This window comes from Haliotis rubra, unplaced genomic scaffold, assembly GCF_003918875.1.
Source record: "Haliotis rubra isolate DU_JTF1 unplaced genomic scaffold, ASM391887v1 Scf5, whole genome shotgun sequence".
NCBI classification, from domain to species: Eukaryota; Metazoa; Mollusca; class Gastropoda; order Lepetellida; family Haliotidae; genus Haliotis; species Haliotis rubra.
Window position 1 is genome coordinate 1,697,223 of NW_025767190.1, and position 18,518 is coordinate 1,715,740.

At 37.6% G+C, this 18,518-nt stretch overlaps 1 protein-coding gene across 2 annotated transcripts in view; it reads left to right on the top strand.

The window, feature by feature from the left end:
• Positions 1-889: 889 nt before the first annotated feature.
• Positions 890-18,518, top strand: part of LOC124291674 (probable helicase with zinc finger domain) — a 62,317-nt gene continuing 44,688 nt past the window's right edge. Inside the window, exons 1-3 of one of the 2 annotated variants that reach the window (XM_046728722.1) lie at positions 890-1,017; positions 5,694-5,876; positions 14,174-14,210. In XM_046728722.1, the coding sequence (XP_046584678.1) occupies positions 5,748-5,876; positions 14,174-14,210 (166 nt within the window). In that variant the 5' untranslated portion in view covers positions 890-1,017; positions 5,694-5,747. Of the gene's footprint in view, positions 1,022-5,693; positions 5,877-14,173; positions 14,211-18,518 lie in introns of both variants that reach the window. The other variant, XM_046728724.1, reaches the window with a different exon arrangement.

An 18,518-nucleotide genomic window follows, 5' to 3' on the forward strand; every position in this document is an offset into this window, starting at 1 on the left:
TTCTGAATATTCAATTATAGAAAACTTATAAGGGTGTCAATAAGACATTAAAATGATCTCAAGCTATATAATTTACGTCTGTTTAACCAATATAAAGAGTAACACCATTACTTACATTGCTCGTTAAAATAAACTTTTCGTTCCTACTGTTACTGTAACTTGACTACTCACTGCACATTCGCAGATAAATTACAGTCGTTAATAATAACCTCGATTAAACGGACAATACCAATGATGTTTAAATAAAAAAGACAAGTTATTATCTGCCCTTGTCATCACAGAGTTCTCTCACTTTCCGGGTACTCGATTCCTAGAAATAGGACTCGATTCCAGCTGTACCCGACCCGGATTCGAGGACCCGAGTACCCGTCCCAGCCCTAAATGTCATCCCTTCGAAAGTTATCTCCGCACCCTTTAAAGATTCAGACTTTTGGGCGGACTATTCATGCAAAATAATTACATCCATCAATACCACATGGCTGTTCCTATCGGTCTTCCTGAAGTACTAAGAGACTTCATACAGAATGGGTTCAGCCCATTCTTTACACCTCTTAAAATTATGTACCGTAGACCCAACATCACGTTTGTTTCAACAACTGTAATGTTTGTCCGAGCAAAAGTTTCACTGTACGAACTAAGTAATAATCTTGCTACTTTTAGGTATATGGGCGACCCATATGGTCTCCGGATGAATTAACTGAATTTGCTCTAATAGATAGTGTCATAATCGGAAACTACACATACAAGTCAGACAAGATATGGCACGACTAATATTTAGCACAAACAGACATGTGTTGATTGTGCAATCAGAGACAAAAATACTGTTCAACTGACAACGAATTTCACTTGTAAGTAGTCTTTAGGAAAACATGCCGGATACAACATGACATCATTGTGACATCGCAGGAAGTCTAAACAGGTGATTGTAACATCAAATTTAGACCAGGATACCTCATTCCGGGAAACGTAATCAAGAACTGACTGCAATCATAAACAATGTCAAAAGCATAACAACAAGTAGGTACGCAACAGAATGGCTCGCAGATTACTTTGCAGCTTGCTGGGAGCTCGAAACTTCTCAAATTATGTTGTTAACCCTGCTTGTTTATGTTTACAAGACCAAGTACCCTTCCTTCCTTTCTCAGAAATTACAATGAGGATGTTCTAACAACGTGTCTTATTCCAAATATCATTTCTGTGTGATAGTTGTATGACTGTCAAAATGCCTTTGTTAACAACTGTCAATTTAGTCTTTCCTTGAAAATCACATGTGTATTAAGTATTGAGAACACATTTAAGATTGTTTTTTCTTTCAAAGGCAGTTGTAAGATATTTTCACTGTTATGGCAATGTATAAAAAGAGCAATAATAGGTTCGTAACTGTGTTATTTATTAAAATAGTTTATAAAAGCACATGTTGAAAGAATCTTATCCTTTGATATTAGATACATACACTATTACAGTCTTGCTTCTATAAGTCATTGCAACTAACGCAGAAAGAATTGGATTGAGATTACATCGTTCTTTTTACATTTAATCAAGTTGAATAGATCCCTAATCCTGCTTAAAGAGATACCATTTGTCAGGTGATATCTAAGCGTGATCAGTCATGTCATTAATGTTCATGATGTTAGTTATCATATCGATATATGTGTATCTTGCAATGGTTTTGAATGTGTGTCAATTTCATATTCAGAATGAAGTAGTCTTGTTTGTGGTTGGGGTCTTGTGGGTTTTTTTCTTCTAATTGATCTGTTTAATATGATAGCTGTATGTAAATCTTGGTTGCAATGGTTTGAATCACAGCCTGACACATCATTTTTTAAAATGTGAGGCCCCTGCTTTGTAACCTTGTTGCATGATGTTATGGCATTGAATGTGACTGATAACCCCCTATCTTTAACACTCTTGTAGAGGCTGTAATGTAAAGTCAAAGCAAACAGATGTTCTACCTAATTATAAATCATAGATTTCTCTGTGAAAATGTATTGGCCGACCATGTCATTCAAAGAATGAATATGTCTAACTCTGTTTAATCATGGAATACTTGTTCATATTAATTTTCTGCTTGGCATGCAAACTATCACCAGCTGCTAGTAGGATGGTGTGAATATTGTTGGGGTACCATGCTGTAGCAAAGGTACTTTAGTAGCTGGCAATCTATAAACTGGGTTATACATTGTGTCTTTTAACAGTCTGATCTCAGTATTCTTTTCAAGCTAGTTTTAAGAGCAAATCTATGTCACAAGTTAGTTACATTCCTTTGTCAACAGCTTTTTGGAGAAGATCAATGTATAACATGCTGACATGGCTTAAAATCTAATCCCATTCCCTGAATGATTTAAAAATACAGCTGAAATAAGGGTCAAATGTTAAAGAAATATGTCTGTATCAGTGTAATCCAGAATGAGTACCTGCCTGGTATATTGCTTGAATATGTATATGAAGGGGCATAAAACAATACCTGCTCCAGCACTCAGTCACTCATTGATGGGAAATTTCTAGGTCATCACAAATACTTGACTTCAGTTAAAGAGCATCACATATAAATAGGAACAAACATCAATCCATTTTGTATTTGAAAACGATACTGCATCAGAGTTCCAGATAAGATTTAGCTCATGTGGGTACTGTACCCACTGTAATTTTTTGGAGTGGGTATTATGAATGTTGAGTGGGTATTTCATTTTCAGTTACCCACTGCTTTCAAATATTTATGTATTTCAGTCATTTTACTCACCTAAGTATTATGTCATTGAGTAAGTTTACTAAGCAGGTATGTCCTGCCTTATATCATACCTACTCAAAACCGCCTTAAATATAATGGAAATGATTTCATAAAAAAATCACTTATCCAATAATGACAGTACAACACTTGTACTATACTAACAGTACAACTTGATAGCAATCGATGTCTTTTTTATTATGCAAGCGATTTTTATAAATATATTCCATACGCATTTGTTTTAAACTTTTTGCGTATCTAACATTTTAAATGCGTAATTGGTACGCAACAATTATTTTTAAATGCGTAATTGGAAATTTTCTATGCGTATTTTACCCGGATACGCAGCTTATCTGGACCTCTTCTGCATGGAATTAGAATGCTATGTGTATGATTCATGTTGAAATAAGTTATTGACTTGATGTTGTGAGCAGCAAATTAATATGTGTGATTGACAGCTGGTGACAATGCAGCACAGGTTGGTGTCCTGTAGCTCTTGCAGTGCATGTGACAAATTGTGCTTACTGACATTTACAAACTTATCTGTGCTTCATACACATTTACAACTTCAGACCTGTGAGGACTTTGGTTTGGAATTGTCCTCAGCAATCTTTGCCAGTCATTTGAGGTGATTTAATGATTAGCGGTCAGACTTGGCAATAATGCTTTTATACTGATGAGTGGAGTGTTAAATGACAAACAACTACTGTGTTGGTATCACTGTAACCAGAGGCATTGAATACAACTCATGCTACACAACATTTGATAATGATAAGGATTAAATGTCTTATTAGATATGTTACAACCTTCATTAGTTCAGTGTGTGATAGACACAGTTTGTTTATTTAGAGAATGAGTAGTGCGACTTGTGGTTGTAACATTTGTGTCTGTTATGTGAGTTCCATGCTATTTTGTATGAAGTTCATCATAAATATGAGATGGTGGTGTAGCCTAGTGGTTAAAGCGTTCACTCATCACACTGAAGACCAGGGTTCGATTTCCCATATGGGTACAATGTGTGAAGCCCATCTCTTGTGTCTCCCGCCATGATGGGGCGGCGGGGTAGCCTAATGGTTAAAGCGTTGGCTCGTCACGCCGAAGACCCGGGTTCGATTCCCCACATGGGCACAATGTGTGAAGCCCATTTCTGGTCTCCCCTGCCGTGATATTGCTGGAATATTGCTAAAAGCGGCGTAAAACTAAACTCAGTCAGTCCCGCCATGATATTGCTGGAATATTGCTAAGAGTGCTTAAAACTAAACTCACTCACTCACCCATGTTAAATATAGGTTTGAAATGATAGTTTGTGATGCTCTTTATGATATCATTTGGCTGTTTCTGATTTCATAAAATGAGATTCTGACGTTCACTAAGCATCAATATCACCTTTACCCTAAGATTGCTTTGTGAAACAGGGTTGGGACAACATTGCACAAGTGATCTTAGTGCCCCATGCTTAAACATTGACTTACAAAAAGTGAGTGAGTATTGCTGCTTTTAGCAATGTTTCAGCAACATCACGGTGGATGACACCTGAAATGGGCTTCACACATTGTTCCCATGTGGGGAATTGAACTGTGGTCTTCGGTGTGATGAGCGAACACTTTAACCACCAGGCTACCCCACCGCCCCCATTACAACTGTCTTTACACTAAAATCATTTTATGGAATGGCTCCCTGGCCCTTATGAAAGGCAATTATGACACAGGATACACCAAACTCCCTCATATACCAAGGAATTTTCAAACTTGCCCAAATAAGTTGGTTACTTCATTAAATATTGATTTGCTGTATCATACGTGGTCACATTGTGGAATGTATTGGCTTGTGTTTCTGATGGGTTTTGTGTATGGCCCTGACAGGGACTTGCATTCAAAGAAGTACAAGACATCACTCGACTTTTAAGTCACCATAATTTCCATAGATTCCAAATTGGATTATAAGGAGTCCCTTTATCTGTGTAACAGTTGGTATTGAACATGTGTTTTTCTGATTACTCCAAGCTCCACTTCCCTCTTGCTTCTTCCAGATTCACCATGTTATTTTGCTCATGAGAAAAATTGTTGAGACGGCAAAGGTCGATACAACTTTCCCAGTGAATGCAAAATGACCAAAGTCTTTCTTTATCTGCACTGACTGATGTCTATTATTAGAACATAAATCTCTTTGTGTATTTTAAATATCAGTCAGTATCATGTGTTTAAGCAGTTATTATGATGTCACTCTATTGTTGATGTGGCTGATTCTGAATCAGGAATTCACTGGCCATTCTGAATACAGCTCGAAGAAGTAAAAGAGACACATTTCTTGGACATTATACAATACCACAGAGAAATTATGTACTACTCTTTTGATAGGGATATTGTTTTATCCCATGATAAATAAAACTGATTCTCATGAATGACAAGTATATTTGAATAAATTGGCAAATCTAATTATCCTTATCAAAAGATGAGTAGTACATATCATCTATACATGCTACAGGGTGGTTATGGCAGATAAAATACTAGAATCTTTTGATTCCAGAAATAGAATTTAATTTCTGGAATCCACAGATTCTGATTATTTATCCATTACATATTCCAGACGACTAAAACACTTTATTTGTTGCTATAATATACAGAGTTTTATTTTGCCTAATACTAATAAAACTAAGGGTTTTGAGGACATCCGTTTACTCATTATTAGGGTCCTTACAGAAAATATGAAGGTCCGAGTATGTAATGAAATAGAGTAGTATACTGTATGATGTTATAATTATGTTTATGACAGGGTCTTCAAATTTCTAATAGAGAATTTGGTCAAGTGAGTATTACTTTGACTCCTAAGAAACTCAAGATAAATGTTTTCTTCATTTTTTCTGTACACTTGTGTGAACTGGATGCACATTTCATGTTAAACCTTGGATAGATTTTACTCTTAGCAGTATGACTAGGTTTTAGGTTATTGTTGTGATGTTTGTTTGTAGGTAAATGCCCACACCAGTACTTCCCCATGGTTTGTCCAAGTCATGTGACAGGGGATGGCTGACAGCACGTCCGAGGCCGACAGAAAACCAACCAATCATGATACGGCAAACTCTAACGATACCTGTGAGCACAAAGAAGAACTAGCGGAAGTCATCAACAATGTAAATGCATTTATAAAGCAGGTGAGTCGCCTATGTGTTACTGTTTCCAAAGGTTTAAGATACCCAAGAGAAATAGTTCATTCTGACACTTTCATTTTTACCTCTCACGTAATTGTTCATTTGAGTTTTGTTATGCTAATATAGGGTTCTAAACTTTGCATGTTTTATTGGCATATTTGGGAAAATGTGTTCAAAACTGTTATCTTTTTATGTTTCAATTTTTCATAATTTCAGAGCTATAGTAATCACCAGAAGTAGGTCAATGTAGTCAAATCTATAATGTTATTAGTTGTAATCAAGTCATGTGATAAGTTGTGACTATGTTAACATTAACTGGGAGTGATTTTGTTCCCATTAAGGTATTTGTGCTGACATTTGTTGTTGGCAAAAACATCGGATCATTCCCAGAGATGTTTTATTAACAATGTTGGCAGATTCTTGCAGAATATCACTTTCTTGAATCGTGTGCCAGGTGACGACGGACTCAGTCATGTTATGTTGGCTGCTGATTAGAGCTGGTTATCGTTACATTTTGTCAAATCGATAATCGATCGATTATAATCATTTGGACGGTCATTTCATAGTCAAATACCTACGTTAGCGAACTAACTTCCGGCATGTTGTCAGCACGTGTCAATTGTTAACGCTAGCAAGTTACTTACATTTGCAGCGTCTTTGGATCATCAAGTATCCTATCGTCTTACGTTTCCGACCGTTATATGTTTTTGATCAGCCATTACAATTCCCATTTATAGCGCGAAAATGTGTGAAAATCCATGAGAAGCATCCCAAATGACAACAAGGCGATCCCCGCTTTCGTTATGCTACGAATCAAGTTTCCATGCGTAGGCAACAGTATAAAAAACCCACAACTCATTAATTTTATCTCAGGGATCCTTAATGCAATATCTACCTCATAATCAAATGCACAAAAATCCTAAATCTTTACTCCAAAGATGCCATTAATGTTTCGTCTGCTTAGTTGACCTCCCACCATACAAGATCATGCTACTAGTCATGTGACCTCACTGGTAGATTTAGATTCATGGCATGCCATTTTTTAAAAAACTTTTTGTTTATGTTGAAGGGTGAACAAAGACATTTCCTTAAGGTTGAAACACAAAATTCTGGGAAGTGTTATGATCAACCACTGTATCAAAAGTTTAAGAGAATTCATGAAACTGAAAATAGCTCTATTTTACCCGCCTTGTGAAAGTCACGTGTTTGTATGCAAATGCAACTCAAGGAATTCCCTCTTTCAAACAATTGGAAAGTAGCTAACTTGTAACATCTGGGTCATATTGTGACTTTCGTTGCATGATTGGACGAATGAGTTTTGCAGAGTTTGCTCATGAATATTAAATAATTTCTATAAACCACTTTACAACTTGTAGTATTTCAATGACGAAATAGGACACCCCAATCTAAATATATCTAGCATTGCCATTGGCTGACAGGGGAGGCATGCGCACTTGTGTAGTACACAGCTTCCGTTTAAGAGATAAACAAGCAATGACAAACTAGAGTGTTCAGTATAAGAATACATGACAAGGTAGAATAAAACGTTTTAATGTATGTGCATCCACATAATGATTATTTCTGATTATTGATCTGCAGTTTATTTGTAATCGACAATCGTTTATTTTGACTTAGATCGAACGATTAACCGATTAATTGCTCCAGCACTACTGCTTATGATCACATTTGTGTAGAGGGGCGGTGGGGTAGCCCTGTGGTTATAGTTTTCACTCGTCCTGGGTTTGATTCCCCATATGGGTACAATGTGTGAGGCCCATTTCTAGTGTCCCCGGCTGTGATATTGTTGGGATATTGCTAAAAGCGGCGTAAAACTAATCTCACCCACTCACCTTGTGTAAAGCCTGTATGCTTACATATTATGATCACATTGGTGTAAGGCCTGTATGTTGGCATATTGTGATCACATTTGTGTAAGGCCTGTGTGTTGGCATATTGGTGTAAGGCCTGTATGTTGGCATATTGTGATCACATTGGTGTAAGGCCTGTATGTTGGCATATTGTGATCACATTGGTGTAAGGCCTGTATGTTGGCATATTGTGATCACATTGGTGTAAGGCCTGTATGTTGGCATATTGTGATCACATTAAGGCCTGTATGTTGGCATATTGGTTTTATCACATTGGTGTAAGGCCTGTATGTTGGCATATTGTGATCACATTTGTGTAAGGCCTGTGTGTTGGCATATTGGTGTAAGGCCTGTATGTTGGCATATTGTGATCACATTGGTGTAAGGCCTGTGTGTTGGCATATTGTGATCACATTGGTGTAAGGCCTGTATGTTGGCATATTGTGATCACATTGGTGTAAGGCCTGTATGTTGGCATATTGTGATCACATTGGTGTAAGGCCTGTATGTTGGCATATTGTGATCACATTGGTGTAAGGCCTGTATGTTGGCATATTGTGATCACGTGGCATAAGACAGGTCATGTGATTACATTGGTGTAAGGCCAGTATGTTGGCATATTGGTGCTAAAGGCCAATGTATGTTGGTCATATTGTGATTACATTCAATGTAAGGCCATGTATGTTGGCATATTATACTGCTGATCACATTGGTTTAAAGGCCTGTATGTTGGCATCATAATGGTGTAAGGCCTGTGTGTTGGCATATTGTGATCTCGCGTGGCATAAGACAGGTCAATATGTGTACTACTGTCATTGGATAATGCTTACAGGTCAATATGTATACTGCTGTCATCGGATAATGCTTACAGGTCAATATGTATACTGCTGGCATCAGATAATGTTTACAGGTCAATATGTACTGCTGTCTGCTGTCATCGGATAATGCTTACAGGTCAATATGTATTCTGCTGTCATCAGATAATGCTTACAGGTCAATATGTATACTGCTGGCATCAGATAATGTTTACAGGTCAATCGGATAATGTATACTCAATGTCATCAAGGTCAATATGTATACTGCTGTCATCAGATAATGCTTACAGGTCAATATGTATACTGCTGTCATCAGATAATGCTTACAGGTCAATATGTATACTGCTTATCGGATAATGCTTACAGGTCAATATGTATACTGCTGTCATCAGATAATGCTTACAGGTCAATATGTATACTGCTGGCATACAGATAATGTTTGCAGGTCAATATGTATACTCTGTCATCAGGATAATGCTTACAGGTCAATAATGTATACTGCTGTCATCGGATAATGCTGTATACTACTGTCATCAGATAATCCAATATGTATACTGCTGTCATCGGATAATGCTTACAGGTCAATATGTATACTGCTGTCATCAGATAATGCTTACAGGTCAATATGTATACTGCTGTCATCGGATAATGCTTACAGGTCAATATGTATACTGCTGTCATCAGATAATGCTTACAGGTCAATATGTATACTGCTGTCATCAGATAATGCTTACAGGTCAATATGTATACTGCTGGCTTCGGATAATGCTTACAGGTCAATGTGTATACTCCTGGCTTCAGATAATGCGTACAGGTCAATATGTATACTGCTGTCATCGGATAATGCTTACAGGTCAATATGTATACTGCTGTCATCGGATAATGCTTACAGGTCAATATGTATACTGCTGGCATCAGATAATGCTTACAGGTCAATATGTATACTGCTGTCATCGGATAATGTTTACAGGTCAATATGTATACTGCTGGCATCGGATAATGCTTACAGGTCAATATGTCTACTCCTGGCTTCAGATAGTGTTTACAGGTCAATATGTATACTGCTGAGGTCATATGTGTTTACAGGACATTGCTTCATATAGATGTATGTTTCATGATTGAAATGTCAATCAATTCATTGCAATCTTCAAGTTGAGTCCTCAATCAACTGGTGCTTTGGACAACTGTTCTTGTGATCTTGTGGGTTATACTTTCTTGTTTAGGTTTGAAAAATAATTCTATCCTTATGTGAAATCCTCTTCTTGAGCAAATCATTTGGATCAATTTCTGACCTGGAAGTGTTAGGAAATGTTTTATTATGTTTTTAGGGCATTTTCTCCTTCGATATGTCTTCTGAAACACAAGCTGAAATCTGTCTTCTTTACACAAACACTTGCATAATAAGCAGCACTTATCATATTTATGGACATATCTCATTAAACATGTTGAAATGTACACTCAACATATATACAGCATTTCTATATCACACATCTTGACTGCTTTTGGTTTCACCAGACTACTTGAGATACTGGTGGGTAGTCTAAGAATCTAAAATAAATAAAGCAAAATTTCTCTCATTAATACTAACTGTCAGCCCTTAGGGAAGCTACCATACAATTTATTCCAATGAAAAATAAAGCATTTCTCTCATTAATACTAACTGTCAGCCCTTAGGATTTAGATTATAATATAATATTAAATTAAAAGTTCAAATGAATTAATGCAACATTGCATTAAATCGACTCTCACATCCTCTACCGGACAAACGTTATTTCAAGCGAACTCCATAGACTTATGTCCCTTGGTGCGTTCTTTATGAATAGCCTTCGCACATCTTATGATTCAAACCAGTTCGGCAAACACCAACAACACCGCGTGCGACAGGTTTCAATGTACAGAGCAATTGTTTACAATTACATTCCATATATGGCAAGTGTTCTGTTTGGATTTCACTTTCAGGCAAGTCATAAAGGATAATAAGTCCCAATGTGTATAATGTGTGCCATTGTGCCTTTAAGAAGTAACATCATGCATAGTGACTCACCAACCATGTCTACTGCTCAAAACAATTTAATTAACATGACATGACAAGACATTAACTATAGTCTCATGAATACATCATGCGTTGTTTCACTTCCTTTTAAGTTGTATGTTTAGAAAATGATAACTGCAGTAACCAATTCGTTATTCAATGTTGTAAAAGAAACATGTTGTAGGGCTCAGATAAGATTTAGCTCATGTGGGTACCGTACCCTGTATTGTTTTGGATTGGGTATTATGAATGTTGAGTGGGTATTTCATTTTCCGTTACCCACTGCTTTCAAATATGTGCGTATTTCAGTCATTTTACTCACCTAAGTATTATGTCATTGAGTAAGTTTACTAAGCAGGTATGTTCTGCCTTATGTCATACCTAATCAAAACCAACTTAAATATCATGGAAATGATTTCATAAAAATCCCTCATCCTATACTGACAGTACAACACTAGTCCTATACTAACAGTACAACTTGATAGCAATCGATGTCTTTTCATTCACATGAGCGATTTTTATAAATATATTCCGTGCGCATTTGTTTTAAACATTTTGCGTATCTAACATTTTAAATCGTGGTGAGTGCATAACAATTATTTTCAATGCGTGGTGGAAATTTTCTATGCGTATTTTACCCAGATCGCGCGGCTTATCTGGGCCTCTGATGTTGTTAGGTGTCCCCTGCTTGGAGAATTACTAAACGCAGGGTTTTATGCCACGTGCAAATGCAGAGAATGTATGCAGAAAATAAATTTACTGCTGTCAGGCGGACGCACAATATTATTCACTGTACCCACAACACGTCTGGTTGTTTCTTTCAGAGCAGTTATGTGCATCATTTCATCCACCAGTCCACATGATCAATGATCAATTCCAGACTTTTAAGAAATGAGGGCTCCAGATAACTTTTGGGGGTGCGAGTGTACTTACACTTCATATTGCAAGTGGAGGTGTACTGACATGGTTTTGTGTGAGCGAGTTGGTGATGTGGTTTATCTGGACGATTCATCGATCACTATTTCCAACCATGTATTTGTATTTGAAAACGCGTGAGAAATAACTGAAGCGACCGTGTGATGCACGAAATGTCAGGTCCGACTGGATATAAATAGGAACAGTGTAGTTTTTAGCCAATCGAAAAATAGTGACACATATCGTTGCATGGCAACGCAAGTGATTCCTACTGTTTCCTCATGTGTCAAATCGTGTTTCGCAAAAGAAACTTGACAAGTATTTATCCGAAATAGATTTCCATTTGCACGATACGCACGGAAATTAAATGTTAGACGTACAAAGGTATTTATGTGCGTACACGATACGCTTGAAATCTTATATTATGTCGTACTTAATTGATTTTGAGGCGTACATTACGCCTGTACGCCCCTTATCTGTAGCCCTGAGAAATTATCAAAACATACAGTTCTCTACACCTTTACTTCACAGGCCCCTCGTATTGCCAGCAAGGACCCTTAAAACTAATAATTAGGGGTTCCCGGGACCCCCATGTTTGTGAGTTGAGGTACAACCCTGTAAATGTATATTGTTTTACATAACATGACACCTAGGTTTGGACATTAGGACACCGGTATCAGCTCCTGCAAAGCTAAGTTGTGATGGGTTGGGTACACATGGTTTACCCACCTGTCACTGATGTGTCAGGTTGTCAAAACACATCAAGCTGAAATTCAAGCATATGTGATAGGAACACCGACAGACTGACCATTTGAAGCTGTTGCCAGAACAGTTATCAGTGGTCTTTGTTTTACAGATTGTGTGAATTAATATATACAACTATTTATAGGGATAATGAGATATGCCATTCTGTTTTATACACATGACACATTATCCTAATCATATCAACCTTTGGACGGATTGAAAAGTCCTGGCACTAATATTTATAGGCTACAGTCATATATCTTGATAACTGCTGACTGCAGCTTTAAAAAAACACAAACAGCCATTACATGTTATATGATAAGATCAATGAGACTCCTTATGTTACTTTCCTAAAGCTCTTGAAATTCAGCTGAGCAGAACATTCATAAGCTTGTTAGATAATATAACTGAATGGTCTGCCTTATGGCAGGATTGAATTACACATGGACACTAACTTCCGAATTTATTTTTTTTTCCACATCATTATCTGGATAAATTTCTTAAAGATATTTAGGCAATCATTTGTGATTTTAAAGAATGTATTTTATGACTACTTACAGAAAGCTCAGTTCACAACCAAACACACTGTAGTCTGAGAATTTGCTTTCTTTTTTTGTTTAAATCAAGTCTAAAGGATTGGCATAAACCTTTTTTCACCATATTTTCCCTTGTTCTCACATGTTTTAGTGGGTACTGTTTGAACAAGACCAAACCGTTCACAGTGTATTCACTGTTCAGCGTTTTTCTGTTTCTGTGCCAAATTGAAGCATTGAGAACTAGTTCAACTGCTATTTGTTAGTATGAACCACCATCATTAGATTTATGCTCTTCCTCATTAGATTTCTCTGTTTCGTCATCACAAAACTGTTGTCTCATGGGCATAGCAATGTAGCATGAATTGCAAAGACTGGTACAGGTTGGTACCTGAAACAGCTTGTAGCATAAGATGGATAAAAAAGGTAGGATTATACATGTATTGTTTTTGTTGATCAGCACAAATATGTTCCATTGTTCATCACACGACCCTACAGAAAACACTTCTGTTCCTGAAAAGAAAAAATCCAACAGCTGATAAACTTCGATCTTCATTTCCAACAGGAATGTTATGTTGGTCCGTCATTAAGTTGATCATGAGTGACTGTTTAAAAAAGATTTGGTCACGCGAGAGACCGAATTACCTCCCTTGGAGTATACCTGTGCTGAGTAAGACTGAGTGTATCTCCCTGTATAGTGTATACTGTACATCTGAAATCTCATCTCATTATATTAACCAAGGACAGTTTGTGTTGCTGTTTATTTTATTTAGCTGACTCTGGGGTGTATTCCAGGTTTTTTCCCCAGACCATAAGGTGTTCCAGTTGTTTTTCCAGTTATCTATTATTGGTATTTGCCAGTAATAGTGGAAAGTAGTGGAAGTATGGAGCTTTTATATGACTTGCCAGTTAGTTTAATTTTGAACTTCACATCTGTATAATTATCAGAGCACTGTCCAATTCCAAAGACATTTTGAGAGCATTGTCTGAAATATGCAGATGGCAGTGTACTTGACTCATGTCAGACGTGACCCAGTTGTGTTATCTTGTGTTATGTTGCTGTATCTGATGAGCTTACATGGTCGTCAGGCCAACATACCTAGTCTGATCACATAAATACATTGCAGTCAACTCAAAAACTTGGAATAAATTTTGTCTCCAAAATGTAGCAAAAATGCTGATTAAAAGTAGTATGTTTATTCAAACATTATCATAAGTTGATATCTATTAAACATTTAGGCTATGTTGATCCTTCAAACAATTGGCCAGGCCTGTTAGTAAATATTGAGGGAATCTTGTGCTACACCTAATTTGAGATTTAAAATACAGCAATTAGTTCATTGACCAAGCATTTTATCCTTGACATGTTATCTTTTTTCTGTTTGTCTTGCAGAGAAAACATACAGAGGCACTGGAAGAATGTAATAAGGGTAAGTATCCAAGTCAGTTACCTTCATCACAAAAGGGGGACACAGGTCCCAGTTGGCACTGATTGTGTCTAGGTTTGTCATCCCTATACCGGTGATTATGGGTTTCACCATTGTGTTAAAGGTCACATGCAACCAAAAAATCAAACATAATTAAAACACAATTATCTCTTCTTCATGACATATAATATGCATTGCTGATTATGAAAAAACAAATAAACAAAATTATAAGCGTATAATCGCAAATCAAAAGTGCAATATTTTGTACTTGGGTTTACCTCCCTCGAAACGAATCAGCCGGGATACCGAACCCAGTCAGAGCGGGTGGGTGTGCACTCAAGTGTAACGGCTGGTTCATTAGCAGATGCCGCCTTCATGGCTCATTGTGTGTGTATATATAGAGATGTTGGGTTTTGTAAATACATGCTCATTTTTTGTGTATAACATTTTGCAATCAACAGACATCATAACATGTCATGTGTTCAAGTATCACACCTGCCTGTCTGTGTAATTACATAATGTGACAGAGACCGAACTCGGGCCATAAATCAATGCGTTTTGTTTATGGTATATAGCCTGATATTGGTGTTAAGTTCGAATTGCATGTGGTCAGTGATTGCAGTTGTGTATTGAATATTGTCATTAGCAGACAGGCAGGCAGACACACAGGTGTTAATAAAACAAGACATTGAGTTTTGTCTGTGACAACGACATATCTATATCACAGTTAGAAATTGTGTCAACGCTAAATAATGACATTGCTTTTAAGTATCAAACTGAGAAAGTGTCTCGGTAAGAAGAACGTGTGGTGAAATAGACAAATGAAATTATATAAACAGTTAATTTACTGTCATAACATATAAAAAGTTCGCGCCTGTGAGATATCAACAAAACATTAGAAAAATAGCTCACACCAAAGCCTTCACCGAGTATTCACCCTACAACCCGCTTCCAAGCTGCGCGAACCTATTTACTTGCGCACGTGCTATGAGCGCAGCCCAGCTGTTGAAACCCGTTTTCCCCAGAAAAGTCTGGGGAAAATTAGTGAAACGTTTGAACTCCCGATTTCGCGCTGTTTTTTTCATCGCGTTATTTTTCAACTTTATAAGTTGAATTTGCATTTTTGACGATTTGTTTCGGTATGTCCATACCGAAAGGTATCAGAATCTGCAAAGTTATGTTTTACGTTGCATGTGACCTTTAAACTTCAAAGGCCTATATCACTTAGAGCTTTCATCCAACATCAAGCTGAAAACTTGTGATGTAAGTGGAATACTGTCCAAAACTGTTTTACACTCTCACTCACTCACTCACTCGTGGATCTGAGCACAACATTCACCCAAACTAGCCTAGTGGTTAAAGTGTTCGCTGTCACTGAAGACCTGGGTTCAATTCCCCTCATGGGTACATTTAGTCTGTCTCACAGTCCCTGAACCATATTATTTTCCCCAATGCTTAGCCCTCCCTGCAATGCTAAAGCCCTAAATAAAGCAAGTCTAGATTTCCTCAGGTTCAGGGTCTGTTAACATCTGCAAGAAAACTAACTCACTTTGGGGGTCGGGTTACAAAGTAAACATATCTAACTACCATTGCTGGCCGGACCAACATCCTTGACAGTGGTCTGGAATCTTGCCTCACAGTTTCATCTGTCAACTCTTAATTAACAAGCACATTGGGTGACATAAAACTATGGTAGAGGCCTTGTGTACAGGGGCTCCTTTTCAATTTAAATGGGTTTATTGGCTACTATCAAATTTATGTGTTTTCAGGGACTAAACATTAGTCTAGGGTACATTATATGAAGCCCATTTGTAGTGTCCCCAGCCATGACGTTGCTGAAATGTTGCTAAAAAGCAGCGTTCACACTCCTTTATGTCAGTGATTATGGGTACCCGAAGTTAAAGGTTTCACTGCAGCGGTTTTCATCTTCTGCTGTAACCCCCCACAAGCTGATGTGTTGTGGCTTTGTGGGGGCATGCATGCATGCATGCACACACGGAGCATGTATGCTCCTTGCTGCAGGTGCGTAAACACACATGCACATTCAAGACATATACACACATACGTGTAGCTTTAAAAGTGCATCAATCTTGAACGTGATGTTAACCCACATGGGACCTAACTTCACCACTGGGGAAAGTGACCTGTTATCACACCACTCACTTATTGTTGCTGATCCACTTAAGTACTACTGATCCACTCCAGTGTTGCTGTTACTTTGTTTTCAGTACTTCAACAATAACATTAGCTGTCACCAGCTTAGGCAATGTATATTGTAATCTAACTGGGTAGTGCAGGAGAGGTCACCATAAAGAAAAGGCTGAGTCAGTCACTGGCCATGACGAGTGAAACAACTGTCTATGATGCAATAGGGTGTTCTGCTTCTACTGCTGCGTTAGTTAACAGCTGACATTGATCAGCTAGACACAGTTTTGATAGAGTTTACGGGTGTGTGTGTGGGTGTGGGTGTGTGTGTGGGGGTTAATAACTTTAAAATTGCCTGTGTACTCCGGAACAGTGGCACATGTAAAATCACTTGCCCTGATACTTTTTCCACTATACCATCCGTTTTCTTGTTGAATTTTTAAAATAAACAACATAACTAACTTTGGAAAGTCAACTGGACACCGGTACGGTGTGATATACGAATTTGCTTGCCCGACAGATAAAAACACTGGACTCGGACGTCGGGCAATGGGTTATTTCCACCCCTCATGAATATTTATGGCAACTTAAACCAGTGGATATTTTAAAGTGTTACCCACTGCTGTAAACCTTGCAGACGGCTCACTGAAAAACTCCCATAGTGTTGTTATGCATATTAATCTGAGTTTACTGACTTTTATAAATTAATCTTTCTTTATTGGAAATGATATCACCAGACTCAGTCACTAAATGGAAGAAAGGCCTAAAACCACAGGCCTGAACTTTCTAGTATTGATTGAAATAAGCAAATTGTTTGCAGAATTCATGACTGCACACAAAAGTGTACATTTCCTTCCATATTGATTGACTTCTGATCAAGGCCATTTATTGATCATTGTTCCAACCTCCATTGAGATCTTGTTGTTGCTGATGCTGTGAGACACTTGTTTACAGTATCAGAATTGCCTGTCAACAGGCAGTTGAGATGAATCTGCAGTGTTGGTGACTACCATGGAAACAAGATTTTCTTGTTGGCTTTATTCAGTCAACTCATGGACTAATGTCAAGTGATATGTTAACGATCATTACTGAACTGCAGAAGATCTGGTGAAAGAAGCACCACTGCAGTCTAGTAGAAAACATGTTTGCTGGGAGAGCGAAAGGTTGGTGGTTAGGTCTCCCAACAGAGTCTTTCCAGAAAACATTAAAATATGGCACTTGTTGTTTCCTTGCCTGGTGCTCTCCATTAACGGCATGATAAGAGATATTAGGACAAAACAAGGACCGGTTGGCTCAGTCAATGTTGTGTCTGAATGGAGTTTAAATGTTAAACTGTGACATTGAAGCCCACAAAAAAGACTTGACTGACTTGGACAAGCAGCAACACACTAATATACAAACACGGGTATGCATGTCAGTAAAAATGAGTGAGTGAGTGAGTTTAGTTTTACGCCGCTTTTAGCAATATTCCAGCAATATCCCGGCAGGGGACATCAGAAATGGGTTCACACATTGTGCCCATGTGGAGAATTGAACCCGGGTCTTTGGTGTAACAAGTAAATGCCTTAACCACAAGGCTACCCCACCAGCCATCAGTGAAAAGGGCAATAATTTAGAACACGATGTTTAACCTCATTTTGCCTCACCATATAAAGATAAATGTATTGGCTGTATCACTTTCCTATACAGTCATAATGATGTCTTTTGTGAAAAGGTTAAACAATAATTATTAATGAGGGAACTATGTTCTGTTGTTTGGTCTGGTGACCGGGTTCAAGACAGCAGCCTGTCATATACTTGATAATTCTCTTGGTTCAACACTAAAATATTTATTTTTGTGAACATTTACACCACTAATATTTTAAAACAGGTTTCAATCAGAACTTATCAGCTGTCATGTTTTTGTTCAACCAGAGAGCTGATAGAGTTTCAGATAGCTTGCTATATTCTTAGAAGTGTGTCAACATGACTTTCCACAATTTGTATCGTTATAAAACAGGGGTTCATAATCCCATCGCCCGATGCCCGGGACAAGTCAGTTTTCATTTCGGGCAATCAAATACTGGTATCTTACTTGTCAGTGGGCTATTAGATAATCTCCGCTTACAGTTTCAAACTGCAAATAAACTTGGATTTCATTTCATATCTGCTCAAAATGTAGCTATT